General features: G+C 56.4%; 1 protein-coding gene across 1 annotated transcript in view; it reads left to right on the top strand.

Moving 5' to 3' along the window:
• Positions 1–556: 556 nt before the first annotated feature.
• Positions 557–17,877, top strand: part of LOC104872899 (adhesion G protein-coupled receptor B1-like) — a 19,294-nt gene continuing 1,973 nt past the window's right edge. The window contains exons 1-11 of the mRNA XM_033759302.1: positions 557–698; positions 2,595–2,697; positions 3,395–3,545; positions 4,088–4,157; positions 5,342–5,408; positions 6,706–6,791; positions 8,360–8,458; positions 11,423–11,594; positions 13,552–13,647; positions 15,194–15,233; positions 17,392–17,875. Coding sequence (XP_033615193.1) covers positions 598–698; positions 2,595–2,697; positions 3,395–3,545; positions 4,088–4,157; positions 5,342–5,408; positions 6,706–6,791; positions 8,360–8,458; positions 11,423–11,594; positions 13,552–13,647; positions 15,194–15,233; positions 17,392–17,875 — 1,469 coding nt within the window. The 5' untranslated portion in view covers positions 557–597. The remainder of the gene's footprint in view (positions 699–2,594; positions 2,698–3,394; positions 3,546–4,087; positions 4,158–5,341; positions 5,409–6,705; positions 6,792–8,359; positions 8,459–11,422; positions 11,595–13,551; positions 13,648–15,193; positions 15,234–17,391; positions 17,876–17,877) is intronic.

Raw genomic sequence — 17,877 nt, forward strand, 5'->3', positions numbered from 1 at the left:
GGGGTGACTTTGAGCTAGGCAAGGAGGATACTGCTGAGATAAGGAAATAAATGGAGGTATCTGCCAGAGGGAGGAGTAGAGCTTGGGTGGGCTACGGGAGAAGTGTTAGGGTGGGGGAGAGGAGTTGGGGCAAGGGTCACAATGGCACGAGGGTGCCGAATGGCAAGAACTTTAGCTTTGGGGGTGGGCCTTTCAGATGAGACCCAGGCATGTGCCCCCACCCTGAGATTGCAGGGCCAGGAGCCGAGAACTATCTTGGGAGCCGGTGGGCCTTAGCCTCCTTGACTTTGCTATGATGTGGATGAGTCTCCCTGGGACGTGGTCCATGACATTATGGGGGAAGGGACTTATTTCTGGGCTTGGGAGAGGGTTGATGGAGCCCTCAGCAAGGGACATGAGTTCCCTGCAGGAAGGGCCCCACGGAGAAGGTCCTGGCAGACCTAGAGTGTTAGAGGCAGCAGTCTTCTCACAGGAGCTGTCCGGAGGGGCTGGAGCCCTGCAGCTTCACCAAGTGATATTGCCCCAGCCTGCACTGCCTGGTGACCTGGGTGTGCTGGGCCATATCTCATCCCTGTGATCTCTCTGGCACCATAGACGATGGAGAAGGCGACTGTGCCATCCGTGACGCTCATCGTGGGCTGTGGTGTGTCCTCCCTCACCCTCCTCATGCTGGTCATCATCTACGTGTCTGTGTGGAGGTGAGTGCTGGCTGAGGGGCCCATGGCTCTGCTCATTTCTTCTTTCTCACCTTCCCAGTCACCTGCAGCATCCATGCACCAGCACCACGGACAGCACCCTCGCTTCTGCTACCAACCCAGCCTACACCCGGCATACATCTCATGCTCCAGTTCTAAATGTGTTGAGTGTCACTGGGGCTGAGGGGCACAGAAGTAGGATGGTGTGAATGAGTGGGCCACACTCCAGCTGGGTCCACCTGCATGGGTTCCAATTTCTCCTGTCCTTAGTAATGCACCAAGGCATATACCCTAGCTGGGCACACTGAGCACCTGCCCTTTGCCCACTTGGGGTACCTGTGGCCACCCAGTGTCCTTGTGTGTCCTTGTGCCTGCACCTTCCAAAGAAAGTGCCCCTTGGAGCTAGGTCAGGCTCAGAGCCCACAGCCTCTGCTCACCCCTGCCCCGTGCTCCTTCCACAAGGCCACAGGGGCTGAGCCCAGGATACCTTGCCTGTCCCATGTATGGGTCGTGGGGAAGTAGGCCTTGCTGGTGCTGGGTGGGAGAGGGAGATGTGTGTCATGAGACTTGTATCTGAGCCAGTAAGGAGCCCATGCGAGTGGCAGGAGGAGGTTTGGGTCAGTGTCAGGAGAGGTGGCCACAGATGTGTCATGGGCATGTGTCCTCATCTGGAGTGTGTGACTGTAGGCATGTGCCCACGGGTGGGCCTGCCTCCCTACCCAACTGTGCCCAGCCCCATTGAGTAGCTTGGAGTAAGGAGGGTAAGCTCAAGGTCACTGCTGCAGGGCTGAGCTGGGATTCCCAGTATAGCCAGAGATATGCAGCCCCTGCGCCTGGCCATGCTGGTTCTGAGGGCAGTGCGATGTCAGCCAATAATTGGAACTGACGGCCCGGCTGCTGCCAGAGGTTGGGCAAGGAGGGATCAATGCAGTCGGGGTGAGGGGTAGCCTGAGCTCTGTTGATGACAAGTGGCAATTAAAGCAGGTGCCCTCCAATGCCCTGCCCAAGGGCAGAGCATCCAGTGTTTCTCCCATTGGGACCAGTAGCGGATTATGACTGTTTCCTCCACCAGCAGCTAGCACCTACCTACCTTAGGTACTAGGTATTCTTTCTTTTTTTTTTCTTTATACCCGGGATTGAACTCAGGTCCTTGAACTTTCAAGGCAGGCAGCAGAACCACTGAGCTAAATCCCTGGCGGGTACTAGGTATTCTAAAACATGAGGGCCAGGGGCTCTGGACTCTGGCTCAGACCTGCTAAGCTTTGCACTGACTTTTCAAAGCATCTCTCCCAACCAGCACCATTGACCACCATGTGCCCCTGCCCAGCTGCATGTAGAGACTGTTCTGATATGCTCCATGAGGAAGTGGGGACCCACACTTGTTCAGCGAATGTGAACTGCCTCAGGTTATGGAGCAAATGAGAGACATATCAGGGTCCCCAAGGCTCAGCCTTGCACCCTCTGCTCTTCGCCTGGGTGGATCTCACTAGCTAAGGGGTGCCGGGGGTGGTGGTGGTAATGTTCATGGTTATACCGAAAGTACTGATGAAAATGGTGATAGTGATACAGAGGTGGTGGTGCTGATGGCGGTGGATACGGTAGTGGTCGTTGTGATGGTGGTGGTGATGGTGAAGGTGGTCGTGGTGAGGGTGTTGGTGTTGGTGGTAGTGGTGGTGTTGCAGAGTATAGTGATGGTGGCGATGATGGTGATCGTAGTGATGGGGGGGTGATGACGGTGGTGATAGTGATGGGATAATGGTTTTGGTGGTGGTATGATGGTGATGGATGTGATGCTAATGGTGGTAGCAGTGGTGGTGACTGCAGGGAGGAGGTGGGCACCTGGTCCTTGTAAAGCTGAGACCCATTGGGTGCTCATCTCAGGCCTGACCTCTCCCACAGGTACATCCGCTCGGAGCGGTCTGTCATCCTCATCAACTTCTGCCTGTCCATCATCTCCTCCAATGCCCTCATTCTCATTGGGCAGACTCAGACCCGCAACAAGGTAGGTGCCTTCTGCCTTGCCACCCATTTCCCATTGTCTTTGGGTGGGGTCATGGTGGTCTGTGAGCATGGGTCCCACCCCAGCCAACCTTGAGTCTGGTAGCACACATTGGGGCTCCTTGGCCTTCCTCCCCAAGCTCCCCATCCTGCTTCCCATCCCCATTCTCTTCATTTCTGGCCTGCCAAACACAACAGGCCCAGGCCTTGAGTGAAGGCCTCTGCCTATTTGCAACTGTCATGCATCGGGGACAAGGATTTCAATGAGACAGAGCAGACCTGGCCCCGAAACACACTGTGTCCTATGGCAGAAGCTCACAGCCACAGCAGACTTGCCTGTGACTTTCTGTGGGTCCTTGTGATATGCCCTCTTTGGGCCTCAGGTTCACTATCTGCTGGACAAACGGCTGGAGATGAGGCTTCTGAGTAACCCCTAGGCCAGCATCTGGTGACAGTTGGAGAGGGAGGTCTATCCCTCGCAGTTCATGGCAGGATCACATAAGCACTCAGCTTGGGGGTTACACTTGAATGCCAGTTACAGGGCAGGGACCAAGTCACCCATTGATTGCTTCCTGCCTGTGCACTTGGCCGGGTGCCAGCTGAGGACGCTGCGCTGGGCCTTTCTTAGTCTCGGCGGGCACTCACTGGAGTCAGCAGGAGGCTGGGGACACTTGCCCAGTCCCCTGGCCACCTGCCCGCAGGTGGTGTGCACGCTGGTGGCAGCCTTCCTGCACTTCTTCTTCCTGTCCTCCTTCTGCTGGGTGCTCACCGAGGCCTGGCAGTCCTACATGGCTGTGACTGGTCGCCTCCGGAACCGGCTCATCCGAAAGCGCTTCGTCTGCCTGGGCTGGGGTGAGTGTGTGACTTTGTGGGCAGGCAGGCAGGTGGGCTGTGTTCTGAGCTCCTAGCCACCGTCCTGTCGCTGGTCCCTGCACAACAGCCTCTCCCTTGTCATCCTGGGGAAGAGACCCCTGGGGGCTCCTCTGCTCCAGGCCTTTTGTCCCTTCCCAGGGTAGCCAGGGAAAACACAGCTTGGCCAACTTGACTTTTAGATAAGGAATAATTTTTAGTGCAAATCTATTTCAAGTAACATCTGGGACATACTTATACTGAAAAATGATTCCTGCATTATCTGAATTTCAGTGTCACTGGGCCCTGAGTTTGCTTTGCTAACTTGACAGTCTTGCTTCTGGTTCTGCAGCTCCTCACATGTGGCCACCTTTCCACCGCTCACATGCTCAGTGTCACGCTCCGACTGGGCTTCATGGGCTCATTTTTCTTCCCTCCATCACAGGCAGCACTTGGAGAAGAGGGGGACGGGAGCTAGGGATGAGGCTGACCCCCCAGGGCAGTGGTGGGGCTGATACCTACCTACTCTTCTGCTTCTCTTCCAGGGCTTCCTGCACTGGTTGTGGCCATTTCTGTGGGATTCACCAAGGCCAAAGGGTACAGCACCATGAACTAGTAAGTTGGCGGAGGCAGGGCTTCTGAATGACCCCTTGGGCTGATGTCTGGTGATAGCTGGGAAAGGAGGAGGTCTGTTACTGGCCATTTGTGAGCAGGCTTTCTGCATCCCTAGAACATGATAGCACTTGTGTCCTATGCCCTGTGTGGCTGGGTTCAATCTCAGGCTTGGGGAGGGTGGACACCGTGGCTGGAGCTCTTGGCCAACTGGTCAGGTAGGGGTGGAAAGCACGGGCTGAAGTTCTAGGGCCTCCTACCTCCCTGTTAGGTGGCCTGGACAGGTTGTTAGCTACTGGGTTTTAGGGTCCTCATCTGCAGAGCACTGATGGGGAGGCCTGGACAGCTCAGAGTAGAGCAGCAGCACCCGACATGTGCTCTTGGGGCCGGGCAGGGGTGGTATCTGTTACCAGGTGAGATCCCAAGGTCCCCATTAGTCATTTGGGCCAGGTCCTGGAGCCTTGAGTGCTGAACCAGGATACTTGGGTTTCTCCTAAAAGCAGTGTGGGTCCCCAGATGAGGAGAGAAGGCTCGGGATGGGGAAGGAGACAAGGACAGACCTGTGGTGGGGGTGCTGGATGGGATGAGTGGGGAGCAGGTGAGGGGAGGAGCTGATCCAAGTTGAGTGGGGAGCCAGAGCCAGTCTGACTCACTGTGGTGTGTGGTGGGGAGTGGGCAGAGATAAGGATGCAGTCACTCAGAGCCAGTCAGGGTTAAGTCTGGAGTGGAAATGCGGACACTATCCCCAGAGATGAGAGGAGGGGACACCTGGCCTGTCAGAGTCCCAAAGGGATGACACTGAAGTGGGGCTCTGAAGGATGAAGGGAAGTGTGTTCAACAGACAGCACTGGCACTGTGGTTGGAGTCCAGGGAATGGGAATATAAGCTGGGAAGGGGACTTTAGGAGAGGAAGAGAAGTCAGGCCTCTGCTGTCTGATTGCAAGTGCACATGCCTGTGCTAGGCCTGTTTCCATCTATAGCTAGGGGTGATGGTGGAGGCCAAAGGGCTCCTGGGGAATCCAAAGCCAAGAGTGACATACTTTGCATGGTGCGGGTGCTTAATAAGTGCTGCCACTTCTGCTGCCCTCCAGCTGTTATCCCTTGTTCTGAGAAACCAGCAGCACTGCTTCCATTGTTGGCATGTGGTGGCGAATGAGCAGGTGCTAACCAGCCTGTATTCTCCCCAGCTGCTGGCTCTCGTTGGAGGGGGGACTGCTGTACGCTTTCGTGGGACCAGCTGCTGCCGTTGTGCTGGTAACTGACTTTGGCCCTCTCCCCTTGTCCTAGGCTGGGCCTGACCTCAGTTTCCTCACCTGCCCCATGGAGTGGTCTGGTCACCAGGGGTGGGACCCTCCCCCAGTCCTCACTAGTCCCAGGAGTGGTGATGCTGCGTCTTTGCCCTCATCTCCCTTTCCAGGCAATGCAGACCCTGGGCATGTAGGTGGCCCCACAGGGAATGCGCCCGGGATTTTGGGAATGTGGGTGGAGAAGGGGGCTGTATCCATCGGAGGTCTCAAACTCTCCTCACCCCTATGGCCTCCTGACTCACTGGTTTTTTGTTTCTGATGTTTCTCAAAGGCACCTAAGCACAAGGAAATAGGGCCTGGGTTGGTAGCACCTGTCAGTGTCTCCCAGGCAGCCTCAAGGGCCAGCAGGGCCAGGGGCCATTTAATGTCAGGTGACTAGGGAGTAAAGGCAAGGGATTAATGAGGCAGGAGCTCTATCCTCACTAGTCCTAACTGCTGTTGGACTCCAAGCCCTGGCCCCTGTGAGTGGGCTGCAGGCAGGTAGCCAGGGCAAGGCCTGTCCACCCTCCTCTCCCCTGGCCACATGACCCAGCGAGGCTGCCCAAGGGAGACCCCCTCACCAAAGCCCACTGAGTACCAACATTAGCTAAGAACTCTCCATTCATAGCACCCCAGCAGGCAGGCCCTGTGAGTACAGTCCTGAGTTTGCAGATTCATGGGAATAGGCCATAGGCATCATAGTCTCTGAAGGCTCCTCCTGCTGAGTGGGAGCCCTACCGGGACTAAGAGACTCTTGCTATAAGAGTGTGGAGCGCAGACTGAGCTAGGATGTATCCCCACCACCAGAGAAGGTCAGAGGGGCCCCCTTGGGTGCCCAGGAGCCTCAGGGTATGGAGGCTTCATAGGGCATTTTGAGAACCCCTCTTATCTTTGGTAGCAGCATGAGAGATGTGTGAGACCTCAGGAGCACCCAGCGTGCTGAGTGCCCTACAGAGGCCATGAGTGGGCTTGAGAATCAGTGTGGTGGGAGGTCAGGAAATGGGTCCCCCGAACAGGCTGATGAGGGCATCCCTAGTCCTGGGGGTGATGAGCTTCTTGTCTTTGGAGAGATGGAAGGGTGTGGGTGCCATGGGGTGAGGCCCAGGGAAGAGTGGGTTCCTCGTGAAGGCATCTGGACCTGAGGTCACTGCAGCACTCACGTAGCTGGCACTGGTCTCTGTGGTGGGGGCACTTCAGCAAACCTGGGTGGGATGCAGGGCACCATGGGTGTGGCTGCCTGCCCATCACTGCCTCTCTACCTGCAGGTGAACATGGTGATTGGGATCCTGGTATTTAACAAGCTTGTGTCCAAAGACGGCATCACGGACAAGAAGCTGAAGGAGCGGGCAGGGTAGGCCAGGCTGCATGGCACCTTTCTTGCCCCTGCAGATGGAGATGCCCCATTGCCCAATCTGACAGTGCAGGGCTGGGGGACCCTGGAGCAGGTAGAGAAACTGAGGCACAGAGGCCTGCTCAGGCTACACTTCACTGTGCCTGTTTCTACACTGACCTATTACAGGAGAGGGCCCTGTAAAGTCTCCAGGAATAGTGAAGCTGCTCACAGAGATGCTTCTTGGCTCGGGTTAGGTTCCCTGGTCCCTAGCTTCGCCGTATGACCCAAGGCAGGACCTTAACTTTTCGGGCAACTGATTCCTTATCCTGTGGGGCCTTTGTCAGAGGGGTCAGTTCCAGCGACAGTGGGGGATGTTGTTCCCAGAGGCTCAACACCAAGGGTGGGTGCTGCTGTCTTGGGCCTCAGGGACAGGCTGGTCCCACGGACATTGGGGCAGAGCCCTGCCCTGCTCAATGAGCCCTCCTCCCCACCTCTGCTGCTGTCTGTCCTGCCAGCTGGCCGACGCCTGTGTGGGGTGGACCCCACCCTCCCCTCTGTGCCAGTCTTGCTGTGTCTCTCTTCTTCTCTGTCTCTCTCTGGCTCCTCCTACTCTCCCCTGTGAAAGGCAGCAGGAAGCCTTCCCCAAGGGGAGAGCTGTGTGGCTGACTGGCCTGGTCTCCTACTTCCTGGGCCTCAACTCTGGCCTGTGAGGCTTTGCCCATCCCACCTCATACTCTGTGGACAGCGGTCACACACCAAAAAAAGGGCCTTCGTGTGGGTCTGGGCATCACACTGCACCACACACTGACTTCAGCTGCTGAGTCCTAGAAGCAGCTGTGGGTGCAATGCTCTTCCCAAGGCCTGTTGGTTTGCACTTAGAATAAGCATTAAAGCCTGTTATGGTGGCACATGCCTGCATTCAACCCCTGGGGGCGCGAAGGGAGCAGAACCACAAGTTGAAGCCCAGCCTGGGTAAATTAGTGACTTAGAAAGACCCCGTCTCAAATAAAAAACAAAACAAGCAAACAAAATGAATAACCATTGAAGCAGGCTGTTTTCATGTTCTCATCTTGCAGAGGAATAAACTGAGGTTTAATTAAGGAGGGTGAGTAGCTGGTGCAGCTGGGATTCCAGCATTACCATGGGCATTCTAGGCAAATGCCTGTCCTGTCCTCGTGTCCACAGAGAGGACCATGCACACAAGCATGGGCACGCCCACATGGCCCTGCGAGAGGCCACTGTCCAGGTCAGCTCCCGAACCCTGTCCCCACTGTCAGAGTGCTGGCAAGTGTGTCGTTACCCCTGCAGCCCTACCTGGAGGAAGAGGGAAGGTGACATTGGCCCCCTCAAGGAGATGACTGCTTTGTGCAAACTTGAGGCCAAGGTCAGCTGGTCGTAGCACTCACATTCTGCTACCACCTGCCCTGATGCCCAGCCGCAGGCAACCCAAGGCTCTGTTCATGCTCCGCTCCACTGTGCAGGCCTGTCCTGTAGGTGGCCTCTTACTTGTTTTACTCTTTTCTGTCCCCCCGTTGGTTTCCGTGAGAACGTGTTTGCTTTGTTTCAGCCTTTGGTTTCACTTGCAGTCAGCTGCCCCGGGCCCCCCTCGGGCGCGCCCTCAAATGTGCCGAGTGTGGAGTCCTCTCTGCGGCTGATGTCACCTCCGACGCCACCAGTAACGCCATGTTAGTGCCTTGCTGCCACCTCGGCTGCAGCCTGCCTCGGGCTCTGCTCTCTTCTCAGTCACATTTGTTTGTTTTATGTTCTTTCAATTCTCTCACTTCTGCCACACCGTGGGTTCCCCAAGTTCCCCTCCTTCTCCCTGCCTCTGCCCCAACTTCTCTCCCACACTGTGGGTCCTGCACATGCACAGCACAGAACACAGCAGGAGTCAGAGTGTGCCAGGCCAGGGGGCAGTCAGGATGGGTGTGAGCCCTGTCCCGCCCAGGACCCAGTGGTGTGTCATGTCCCTGGCCACACTGCTGTACCGAGCAGCACGGGGATAGCAGCTCTGGTCTGCAACTCCTCCCTCGGGCACAGGGCAGGGCTGTGTGAATGTACAAACATGTATGTGCATGCCTGTGAGAGTGTATACAGGTATGAGTGTGTGCCCAAATGAATGGGTGTGTGTAGACAGGAGTGGGGAGTGTGCATGTGTAGATTTGCATGGGAGTGTACATGTAAGTGTGAACCTAGGAGGGATGTATACATGTGGAAGTGTAATAGATAAGTGTGTGCAGAAGCATATGCATGTGTGTGAAAGTGACTGCGCGCACGCGTGGGCAGCTGCTGGAGAGCTTGTGTAAGTGTATGAACACAGATGTATGTGTATGTGAGCGTTGTGTTGCCTAGTGTGTTGTGTGTCTGTGAACCCTCAAGGATGAGGGTTGGGCTTAGTGGAAGGTGACCTGGCATCTGGGGCTTTGCAGGGCAGGACTTTGGGCTCAGGTGAGCATGGGTTATTGGCCTAGAGTGTTTAGTTCCCAGTTCTAAGAGGGCATCTTGTCCATGCCTCCCTCAGGTCATGTTGATGCTGAGTCCCCAGACCCTAGAGCCAAGGACCCTTTGTATTTGCTCCCAGTCTGGGCACTGGAGCCCAGGATTTTAGGAGTTTTTGATTTAGTAAAATCAAAGCGGTGGAGAGAAGGTTCCAGCCATGAAACTGGGGGAGCTCACCTGCATACAGATTTGGTGGTAGAAGAGGGGTACGTAAGGTACAGGGCTCAGCCAAGCAGTAGCCTGCCCTGGGCTGGTCCCACACTGACCTGGAGGCCAGGTGCCCTGCCCTGGTGGTGCTGGGTATTTGGGGTTAGTGGTCTTGTTGGGTGATCCTATTGGAGCTCTGCTCCAGTGGCCCTGAAGGCCAAGTTAGAGGCAGTAACCCCCAGGCTTGGGCTGTCCAGCATAGAGGGAAGCTTCTCTTTCTTCCACTTGGGTCCTTTCTGGGACTGTGCAAAATTATTTCCAAAGCTGTGGGGCCCAGGAATCATTTATGGAGCCCCATGCTATCTAGTAGCTGGCTACTGGAGGCCAGCTCCATGCAGGGAAACAAGGAAGATGATTTGGGGCCAAGACATCTTCGTGGGTGGGTTGGGCTCTGCTCCCCTCACTGATGCAGGTGCTTCGGGAGGAGAGAGAAGTTATCAGGCCCATGTTCATGGTGGGGATACTGAGGCCCTGAGCCAGGAAGGATCCTGCTTAGAGTGACTGTGAGTCACTTTGTGAAGGCCTGTTTACCTCAGCCCTTACCAGCCATGGGGCATGGAGTGAGCTAATGCACCATGCTGTGTAGGGTGGGGAGTGGCCCAGGTGCTGGGGAGGCCCACCCTGCCACATCCTCAAAACCATTGTGCTTCAACCCTCACAGTCCAGCAAATGGAGGGTCATGTGGGATCCAGCTTTGGAGCCCTGTTGTCCCAGTTGGTGGGGGTCTTCAGGACCACTCCTGGCTATGGTCTGACCCAGAGTGGGTGACTGGGGAGCTGGCCCTGAGTCCCAGGAAACATTGGCACTGTGTCTGATGGTGGTGACAGCAGTGTTGGCTCCAGCTGCCCCAGGCTGGAGAAGCAGGACCAGGCCCCAGCATGAGAGCAGAGTCTAGACGAGGCAGTAAGAGTCAGGATCTTGTGACCTCAGAGGTCCAGAAATGAGGATGGAGCTGTTCCCTCAGTGTTGGGCCTAGGCTGGTCCCCTGCACTAGGAACATAGTTAAGCCACTGTCAAGGCCCCACTGGTTTGGGCCTCCTATACCTACCTGCACTGAGTCCTTCCAGCCTTTCTTCTCTCAGCCCTGCTGTCCTTGACCTCACAGCTTGGACCTCTTCCCCGTTCATTTCTGCTGCCTATCTCCTGCTGTTCCTTCAGAGGACAGCAGTCATCCCTGAGTGAGGAGAGGAGCAACCTATCCTGGTGCCAGCCATGCCTCCTGGTGATGACCATGACTCTAGCACCCTTGAAAGATCCACATAAGCCGAGGCAGAGCTGCCTGGGTGTCCTGGTGGTGCTCCCCAGGCCACATGGTCTTGGGAATCACATAGGGCCAGGTTGTGACCAAGGCAGGTTTCCAGAGAGCCTGTGAGCACACATGTGAGGCCTGGGTGGCAAGTGGCAAGGGAGAGCCAGGCCAGGGTGGAGGTGCTGTCAGGAGGATGGGGTGCACAGCCCAAGGAGAGGAGGAAGCGCCTGTCTCGTCTCTGTCCTGTCTGTCTTGGTCTCTCCTCTGACCCTCTGGCCTTGTCTGTTGTGTGTCCCCTCAGTTTCTCTGTCCCTTCCTCTCACTGAGTTCCTTCCCTTTCCGTTGGCCACAGGGCACTACAGTTCAGCACCTGGGTTTTTGGGTCCTCAAACCAAGGCCCTGGGAGCTGGAACCAGGTGTCTCCGAGCCCCAACAGCTCCCAGGTCCCTGTCCCATCCCCTTCCAACCTGCCTTCTCTCCCCTGTTGCCTCTTAGACAGTCAGGAACCTGGGTCTCTCCCAAAGAGCTCCACTTTGCTGGGCCCCGGAGAACCCTCAGGCCTGGAATTGCTGGGCAGGACCCTGCTGCAGCCCAGGGGCCAGGCTGAGGGGCTTGGGAGGGGAGTGGGAAGGAGGGAGGCACCCGTTGGGGCAGCAGCCACTCCACCGGCCCAGCTGACGCCCTCCATCCCCAGGGCCTCCCTGTGGAGCTCCTGTGTGGTGTTGCCACTCCTGGCGCTGACCTGGATGTCGGCCGTGCTCGCCGTCACCGACCGCCGCTCCGCCCTCTTCCAGATCCTCTTTGCTGTCTTCGACTCACTGGAGGGCTTCGTCATCGTGATGGTTCACTGCATCTTGCGCAGAGAGGTAGGTCCCCACAAATTGCCTCCTTGCTGGCCCCAGCCAGTCGGGGACAGAGGGTGACTGAGGCCAGTGGGACTATGTGTTCATGGGCCTACTGAACACCAGAGCCAATAACAGGTGTTTCCGCCATTTTCTGAACCTTCTTAGAAGGTATCAAGACCAGGTCCTCTCAGCCAGCTGGGGACAGGAACAAGGTGACTTGTCCAGATCTCAATAGACTAAGACCCCTGCTTGGGTCAGAACAAAGATGTGCTGGAGGAGCAAGAGGGACCATAGCTTCTCCTGCTCTCTGCAACTTCCTAGAACAATGCTGTGGACTTTTTTAAAAGCACTCACATGGGAGTGGACAAACCAGAGAGGTGGGGACAGAAACAGCAGTGGGAGGCTGGGGTGCAGGACCAAGGTTGAGGGAGAGGGGAGCCAGGTTGCTACTGACCTGGACACAGACCTGGGCAGCCTAGGGTGGTGTCCTCTGAAGGATCAACTATCCTATCCTGTCCTGGACATTGGGCTGCCTGTCTCCCCCACGTGGGCCTCAGCCCAGGATGAGTGGATGGAGGGGCCCTGAAGACAAAGACTCTCCTGAAAACAGGTGGGAACAGTGCACTGCCCCTGGGGTTACTCTTCTGGGAGAAGTGTCCTCCCCTGCAGCCCTGCTGTGAGGGTCCCTCCTGAAGTTCCTGTCCTCAGCCCTCACCTCAGCTGAGGGCAGCTCCCGCCAATGAGTAGAGCTGAAGAGAGCTGTTTATGGGAAAGCCTCTGGCCAGCCTGTGGGAAACAGTGAGTTGAAAAGAGGCAGCCATGGGAGGAAGACAGTCCCCAGGCTGCTCCCTGCTATCTAAAAGAATGCTGGGCTGGGGATTTGGCTCAGCAGTTCTATAGCCTGCCTTACAAGCACAAGGACCTGAGTTTGATCCCCGGTACCAAAAAAAAAAAAAAAGAATGATACCTACCCGGCTGTCCGAGCACTGTATGATGGCCAGGTCCTTGATCTACCTGTCTGGCCCAGTGTAGATGTGAGGTTTCTGTCTGCCCTGACGTCCTTTCTGGCCTCTTGCACCTGGTTTCTGTGGAACAAGGATAGTAGCCTGCAGGGAAGGAGGGAAGGAACTGTCCTGGGACAGAAGAGCTTATGAAAGTCATACTCAGAGCAGTGAGCACCTGCAGAGCTGCAGTTAGTGGGGTAACTGCCCATCCAGCAGAGAGCAGAGAATCCCACACGGGGAGGTGGCTTCCAAAGGCAGCTGGCTGGATCTGCAGGTTGGAGCAGCAGGCAGGACCTGTCCAAGAGGATCAAAGGATGAAGGATGTTCAATAGAGCCCAGCCTGCAGGATCTGGGGATCATCAGGAAATTAGGAACTGGGCTTCTGCAGGCTCCAGGATGGCCAGTGCACAGGACACGGACACAGCCTTGCTACAGAGCCCTCAGTAACTCTGGGCTGTGCCCTGTGTCTAAGTCATGAGGTGGATCGTCACCCAGCTCTTGGCTTCTGTGTCTTTCTATGTGCTGGGGCTCTTTGGTGGAGTGTCCATGTTAAACATGCAGACTGTAGTTACTGCAACCCACCCACAGCCAGCCTGTTGCCATTGACACTGGATCTCTGGCTGGTAAAAATCCCCTTTAACAGAGTTCATTGGTCTTGGTGAAATGGCTGGGGAAGTAGTAGACATTGGGGCTTCCGTGCCCCACTGCAGGCTGGTGGGGGTCCTTATCTCAGCCTCTGGTCAGCCAGGCTCACAGCACCTTCTCAGTGGCCTGGAACTGGAGTCTCTTCATCTTTGTACACCAAAGGGCATAGAGTGCCAGGGACAAGGAGAGGGACCCTCAGCCTGACACATCACTGTCCCTTCTCTACCCTCGTAGGAGTGTCCTCACTGGGGTGGGCCCTTTCCTAAAACACCTGTGAGGAGTTGTGCAGTGGGACCCCAGCTACCTGCTGATGTCTCCGTCTTCCCCAGGTCCAGGATGCCGTGAAGTGCCGTGTGGTGGACCGCCAGGAGGAAGGCAACGGGGACTCAGGGGGCTCCTTCCAGAACGGCCATGCCCAGCTCATGGTAGGACTGGGGGGCTTCCAGGTCCTTCCTGTGTCCAGAGTTTGTTTCACTGGGCCCAGCTGGCTCACTAGAAGTCTGAGCCCAGGCTGTGGTTGGGGACTCTGAGGCTTACCAAGGTGAAATTCCTGGGCCAGGGTTTTTAGCTGGAAAAGGCCAAGATGGCAAGTTTGGGCTGGCATCCACCGCATATCCTGTCCAATACAATATCTTCCTGATGTCCCTTTTGCACCCTCAGAGCTCCATACCCAAGTCCACACACAGGCCCACCATAAGGCCTCGAGCCTGGCCTCCCCAAGAACCCTTCAGTAGCCCCAAGGGACCCTCAGACTCCATACCCACCAGCCTCACTGAACCCTGGCAGCCTTGTACCCCAAGCCAGGGACCAAGGTGTCCATGACCCACCCAGAACCAGAGCTGCCCCTGGGCCCCTTGCAGTCTCTGTCTGGATTCTGGCTCAGACACCTAGGGATGCACAGGAAGAATGGAGCCCAGACCCCTCCTCAGGCCCCAGGGCCCTGGCATCTCCCCCATCCTTGTCTGGTGCAGGAAGCTGGCTTTCTGCCCTTCTGGCATCACCCACACCCACCACAGGTGTCCAGCTCCAGGCACAGAGGAGGCCAGCCCCTCTGACCTCATTGTCTCCTCTGGAAGACAGCAGGTGTCAGGAGCCTTGACAAGTATTTTGTCATGGTGACATGCCCCTTCCTCTGTTGCCTGACCCTCTTGTGTTCACTTTTGACCCCGGGGAGAACTGTATTTCCTCCAGCCTCACTCCTGCATTTACAGGGAAGGAATCTAGAGGTTTGAGCTTGAGGGTTGGCTGCCCCTGCCAGGACATGGACTGGGCCCATGCTCCCTAAGGACTGCCATGTGGACCAGGACATTGCTCAAGGGTGACTGTGCCAGCCAGTCACCCAGGTCCATGTCCACAACCTGCTCTGCCTGCCCCAGTCATGTCCAGTGTGGCTCTGGAGGCTGTGGTGCTGCTTGGGAGACAAGAGGCAGAGGCCAGAGGGGCAGAAGCCAGCTGCTCAATCATGACTTGGTGGGAGAACACATGTATATGCCTGCACACAAGCGCACAGTTCCCACACAACACATTCACAAGTACTCAGACACACTCATATATGCATAAAGTTCTACATAAACACACTGACATGTGCATAAACATGCATGCACTTATCCTCTGAAATACATGTGTTCACACACACACAAATACACCCCCATACTCACACATGCTGATCAGATGAATACTCAAACGAACACTGACCACCCATGTGAACACACATACATGCACTCACATACGTACATGAAAGCACCTAGAAAGAACATGCAAAGGTATGGCCACTCGTGGGGTTCTTAGTGACACCACGGGAATACGCAGGCATCTTAAGCATGTGGACTCCTCAGTGCTCATGAGCCCTCACACACACGCACATGCGTCTGCCCTCCAGGTGTGGCTCTGGCTCTGGTGGCCCCTTCACGTTACATGCAGCCAGCAGCCCCTGCATGGCAGGAACTCACTGCCCTCATCTCTGTCTTACAGACCGACTTTGAGAAGGACGTGGACCTGGCCTGTAGATCAGGTGAGCGCCCCACAGGTGAGAGCGACAGGTGGCCAGGCTGGCTCACCTGCTTCCTTCTTTCCTCCAAGTGTGTGTGTGTATGTGTGTGTGTGTGTGTGTGCACATTCACGTGCCATCAAACCCCCATTCTCTCACTGCAGGAGGCTCTGGGCACAACTGGAGGAAGCTCCAGGAACCTGTCCTGACCCTCCCACCACACATGCCACTTAGCACCTTCCTGCTTCCTGTTGTTCCCTGCACCCTCTTCATGGACAGTGTGGTTGAGAAAGCACTGCATGAAACTCCACCTTCACCACAGCACCACCCCTCCTTCTGCCTTTCCTTGATCACCCGTGTAATGTTGCTTATCTCTTCATTGTTGGTCTGAGCATGGGGAGAGGCAGGTCGAGCTTTCAGGCTTGGAGGACATCAGATGAGGCAGGAAGGAATCTGAGAAAAGGTCTGCTTTTGGAGCCTCAGCCTAGTTCTGAGTTTCCTGAAAGCAAGTGCAAAATAAGAATCAGCTGTCCAATAGAGGAAGGTCCTCCCTAACCCCTGATGTCAATGGATAAGGAACTACTTCCTTCTTCGGTGATGTATTGTGGACCAGGTGCCCGAAGCAGTAGCAGTCAGTGTCTGACTATGGAAGGGGCACCTGGTCTTGCTCTAACTGGTTGGCCAGGTATTCAAGAACACCTTCTCTAGAGGTAGCCATGGCAGAGAGGTTGGGATAGCTCTAGGTAAGGAATGCCAGCTGCCACCAGATGGACCCTAGGAGGGCTTACTGGAGGAGGTGACCTCAAGGATCAACAGAAAGGCTCTGCCACCACCCCTGTCCTCATTCTGCAGAGATCCAGTTCCACCATCTCTCTGAGAGGTGACCCCAGGACTCGGAGGATTAGGAGGTTGGGCCCAGCCCTGTGTGACTGTGCACTAGCCTCTCTGGGCGCAGTGGTTTCTATCAGTGTGTACTTTCTATATTGTGTGTGGCTGGTGGTACATAGGGCATGGCCACACCATGGGCCAAGGCTTCTCCAGAATGCATGAGGCAGGGTGGGGGTGGAGGTATGCTTGGACAAGCTGGGTTGTGCCTGCAGTCAGGCACAGGCAGGGGGTGTACTGCCTCTGCTTCCTAGGGAAGAATGTGAGGAACTTATAGGGCTGTGGCATGCACTAGGCTAGCTGGGCTTAGAGCCTGTGTCCCAGGATGGCCTTGACACCCCTGGGAGGGGTTGTGCTGGGTTGATGGGGAAGATGGTTGGTCCACTCTTGGGAGAGGCCAGGGTGGAAGATGGCACAGAATGTTATTGTCCAAACAATGGAGAAGACAAGAGACCCAGATGGGTGGTCTGAGATGCTGCTAGGGGACTGGAGAAGATATGGCTTGGGTAGCCAGCGGGCTGCAGGGATGCCAAGGGCCCAGCTGCTGACAAAGAACAGAGGGAAGAGTGGTGGATGCTGGGGCTGGGGCTGGGCCAGGTGTGGTCTGGGAGCCCATCCCCAGTGTGGTAGGCACAGGGTCAGGGCTGGGTCTGGAGAGTGGACCCACTAGAGGGGTATGGAGAGAGAGGGATGTGAGCAGGTTCAGGTTCTCCAGTGGCCAATGGAGTGGAGGGCTGGAGCCCACATCAGAGTTTGGGCAGCTGATCCTACACATGGCTGGTGGGTATGGGGGAGCTCACCACCTGGGACCAGCAAAAATCCTTTTGGGCAAAGAGCTGAAGTTAGCCACAGGCTTGCAGGCTACTAAGCATGACAAGGCAGGAGGTGCCTGAGTACTCCTGGGACCCTGAGGTCAAGCCCACCAGTAGGCCTCAGGGATCCCCGGGGATGGGGACAGTGGGAGCACTCAAAGGCCAGTGGACCTGTCCCCTAACCCTAACGCTGTGATGCTGGCTGTGTCTCTGTGCTTCTAGCAAGGGCCCCTCACCAGCCATTGGCTGCAGGAACATCATGTGGGAGGCAATCGTGTGTCCACATGGGGGTTGGCAGGGAGGCACCCTGCCTGCCCACCTCGTGCTGAAAGACAGAGGAGCTTTAGCTGCTGTGCACCATGCCTTGGGGGACAGGCCCAGGATCACAGCAGATTAGGGCAGGATAGCAGTAGGCTGGGCCTCCCCTGTTGGCAGCCACCCTGTACCGCCCTGACCCTCCCTGCTGTCTCCCCTTGGCCCTTTAGTGCTGAACAAGGACATTGCAGCCTGCCGCACAGCCACCATCACAGGCACGCTCAAGCGGCCGTCACTGCCTGAGGAAGAGAAGCTAAAATTGGCCCATGCCAAGGGACCTCCATCCACCTTCAACAGCCTGCCAGCCAATGTGTCCAAGCTGCGTCTGCAGAGCTCCCCACACTGCCCCGGGGGCCCCCTGCCCGCCTTTCCCAACCACTCACTTACCCTTAAGAAGGACAAAGCACCCAAAGCCTCTTTCGTCGGCGATGGGGACATCTTCAAGAAGCTGGACTCGGAGCTGAGCCGCGCCCAGGAGAAGGCTCTGGACACAAGTTATGTGATCCTGCCCACGGCCACGGCCACGTTGAGGCCAAAGCCAAAGGAGGAGCCGAAATATAGCATCAACATCGACCAGATGCCCCAGACCCGCCTCATCCATCTCAGCATGGCCCCCGATGCCAGCTTCCCTACCCGCAGCCCTCCCATTAGAGAGC

This window comes from Fukomys damarensis, unplaced genomic scaffold, assembly GCF_012274545.1.
Source record: "Fukomys damarensis isolate Sample0158 unplaced genomic scaffold, DMR_v1.0_HiC HiC_scaffold_5, whole genome shotgun sequence".
Lineage (NCBI taxonomy): Eukaryota > Metazoa > Chordata > Mammalia > Rodentia > Bathyergidae > Fukomys > Fukomys damarensis.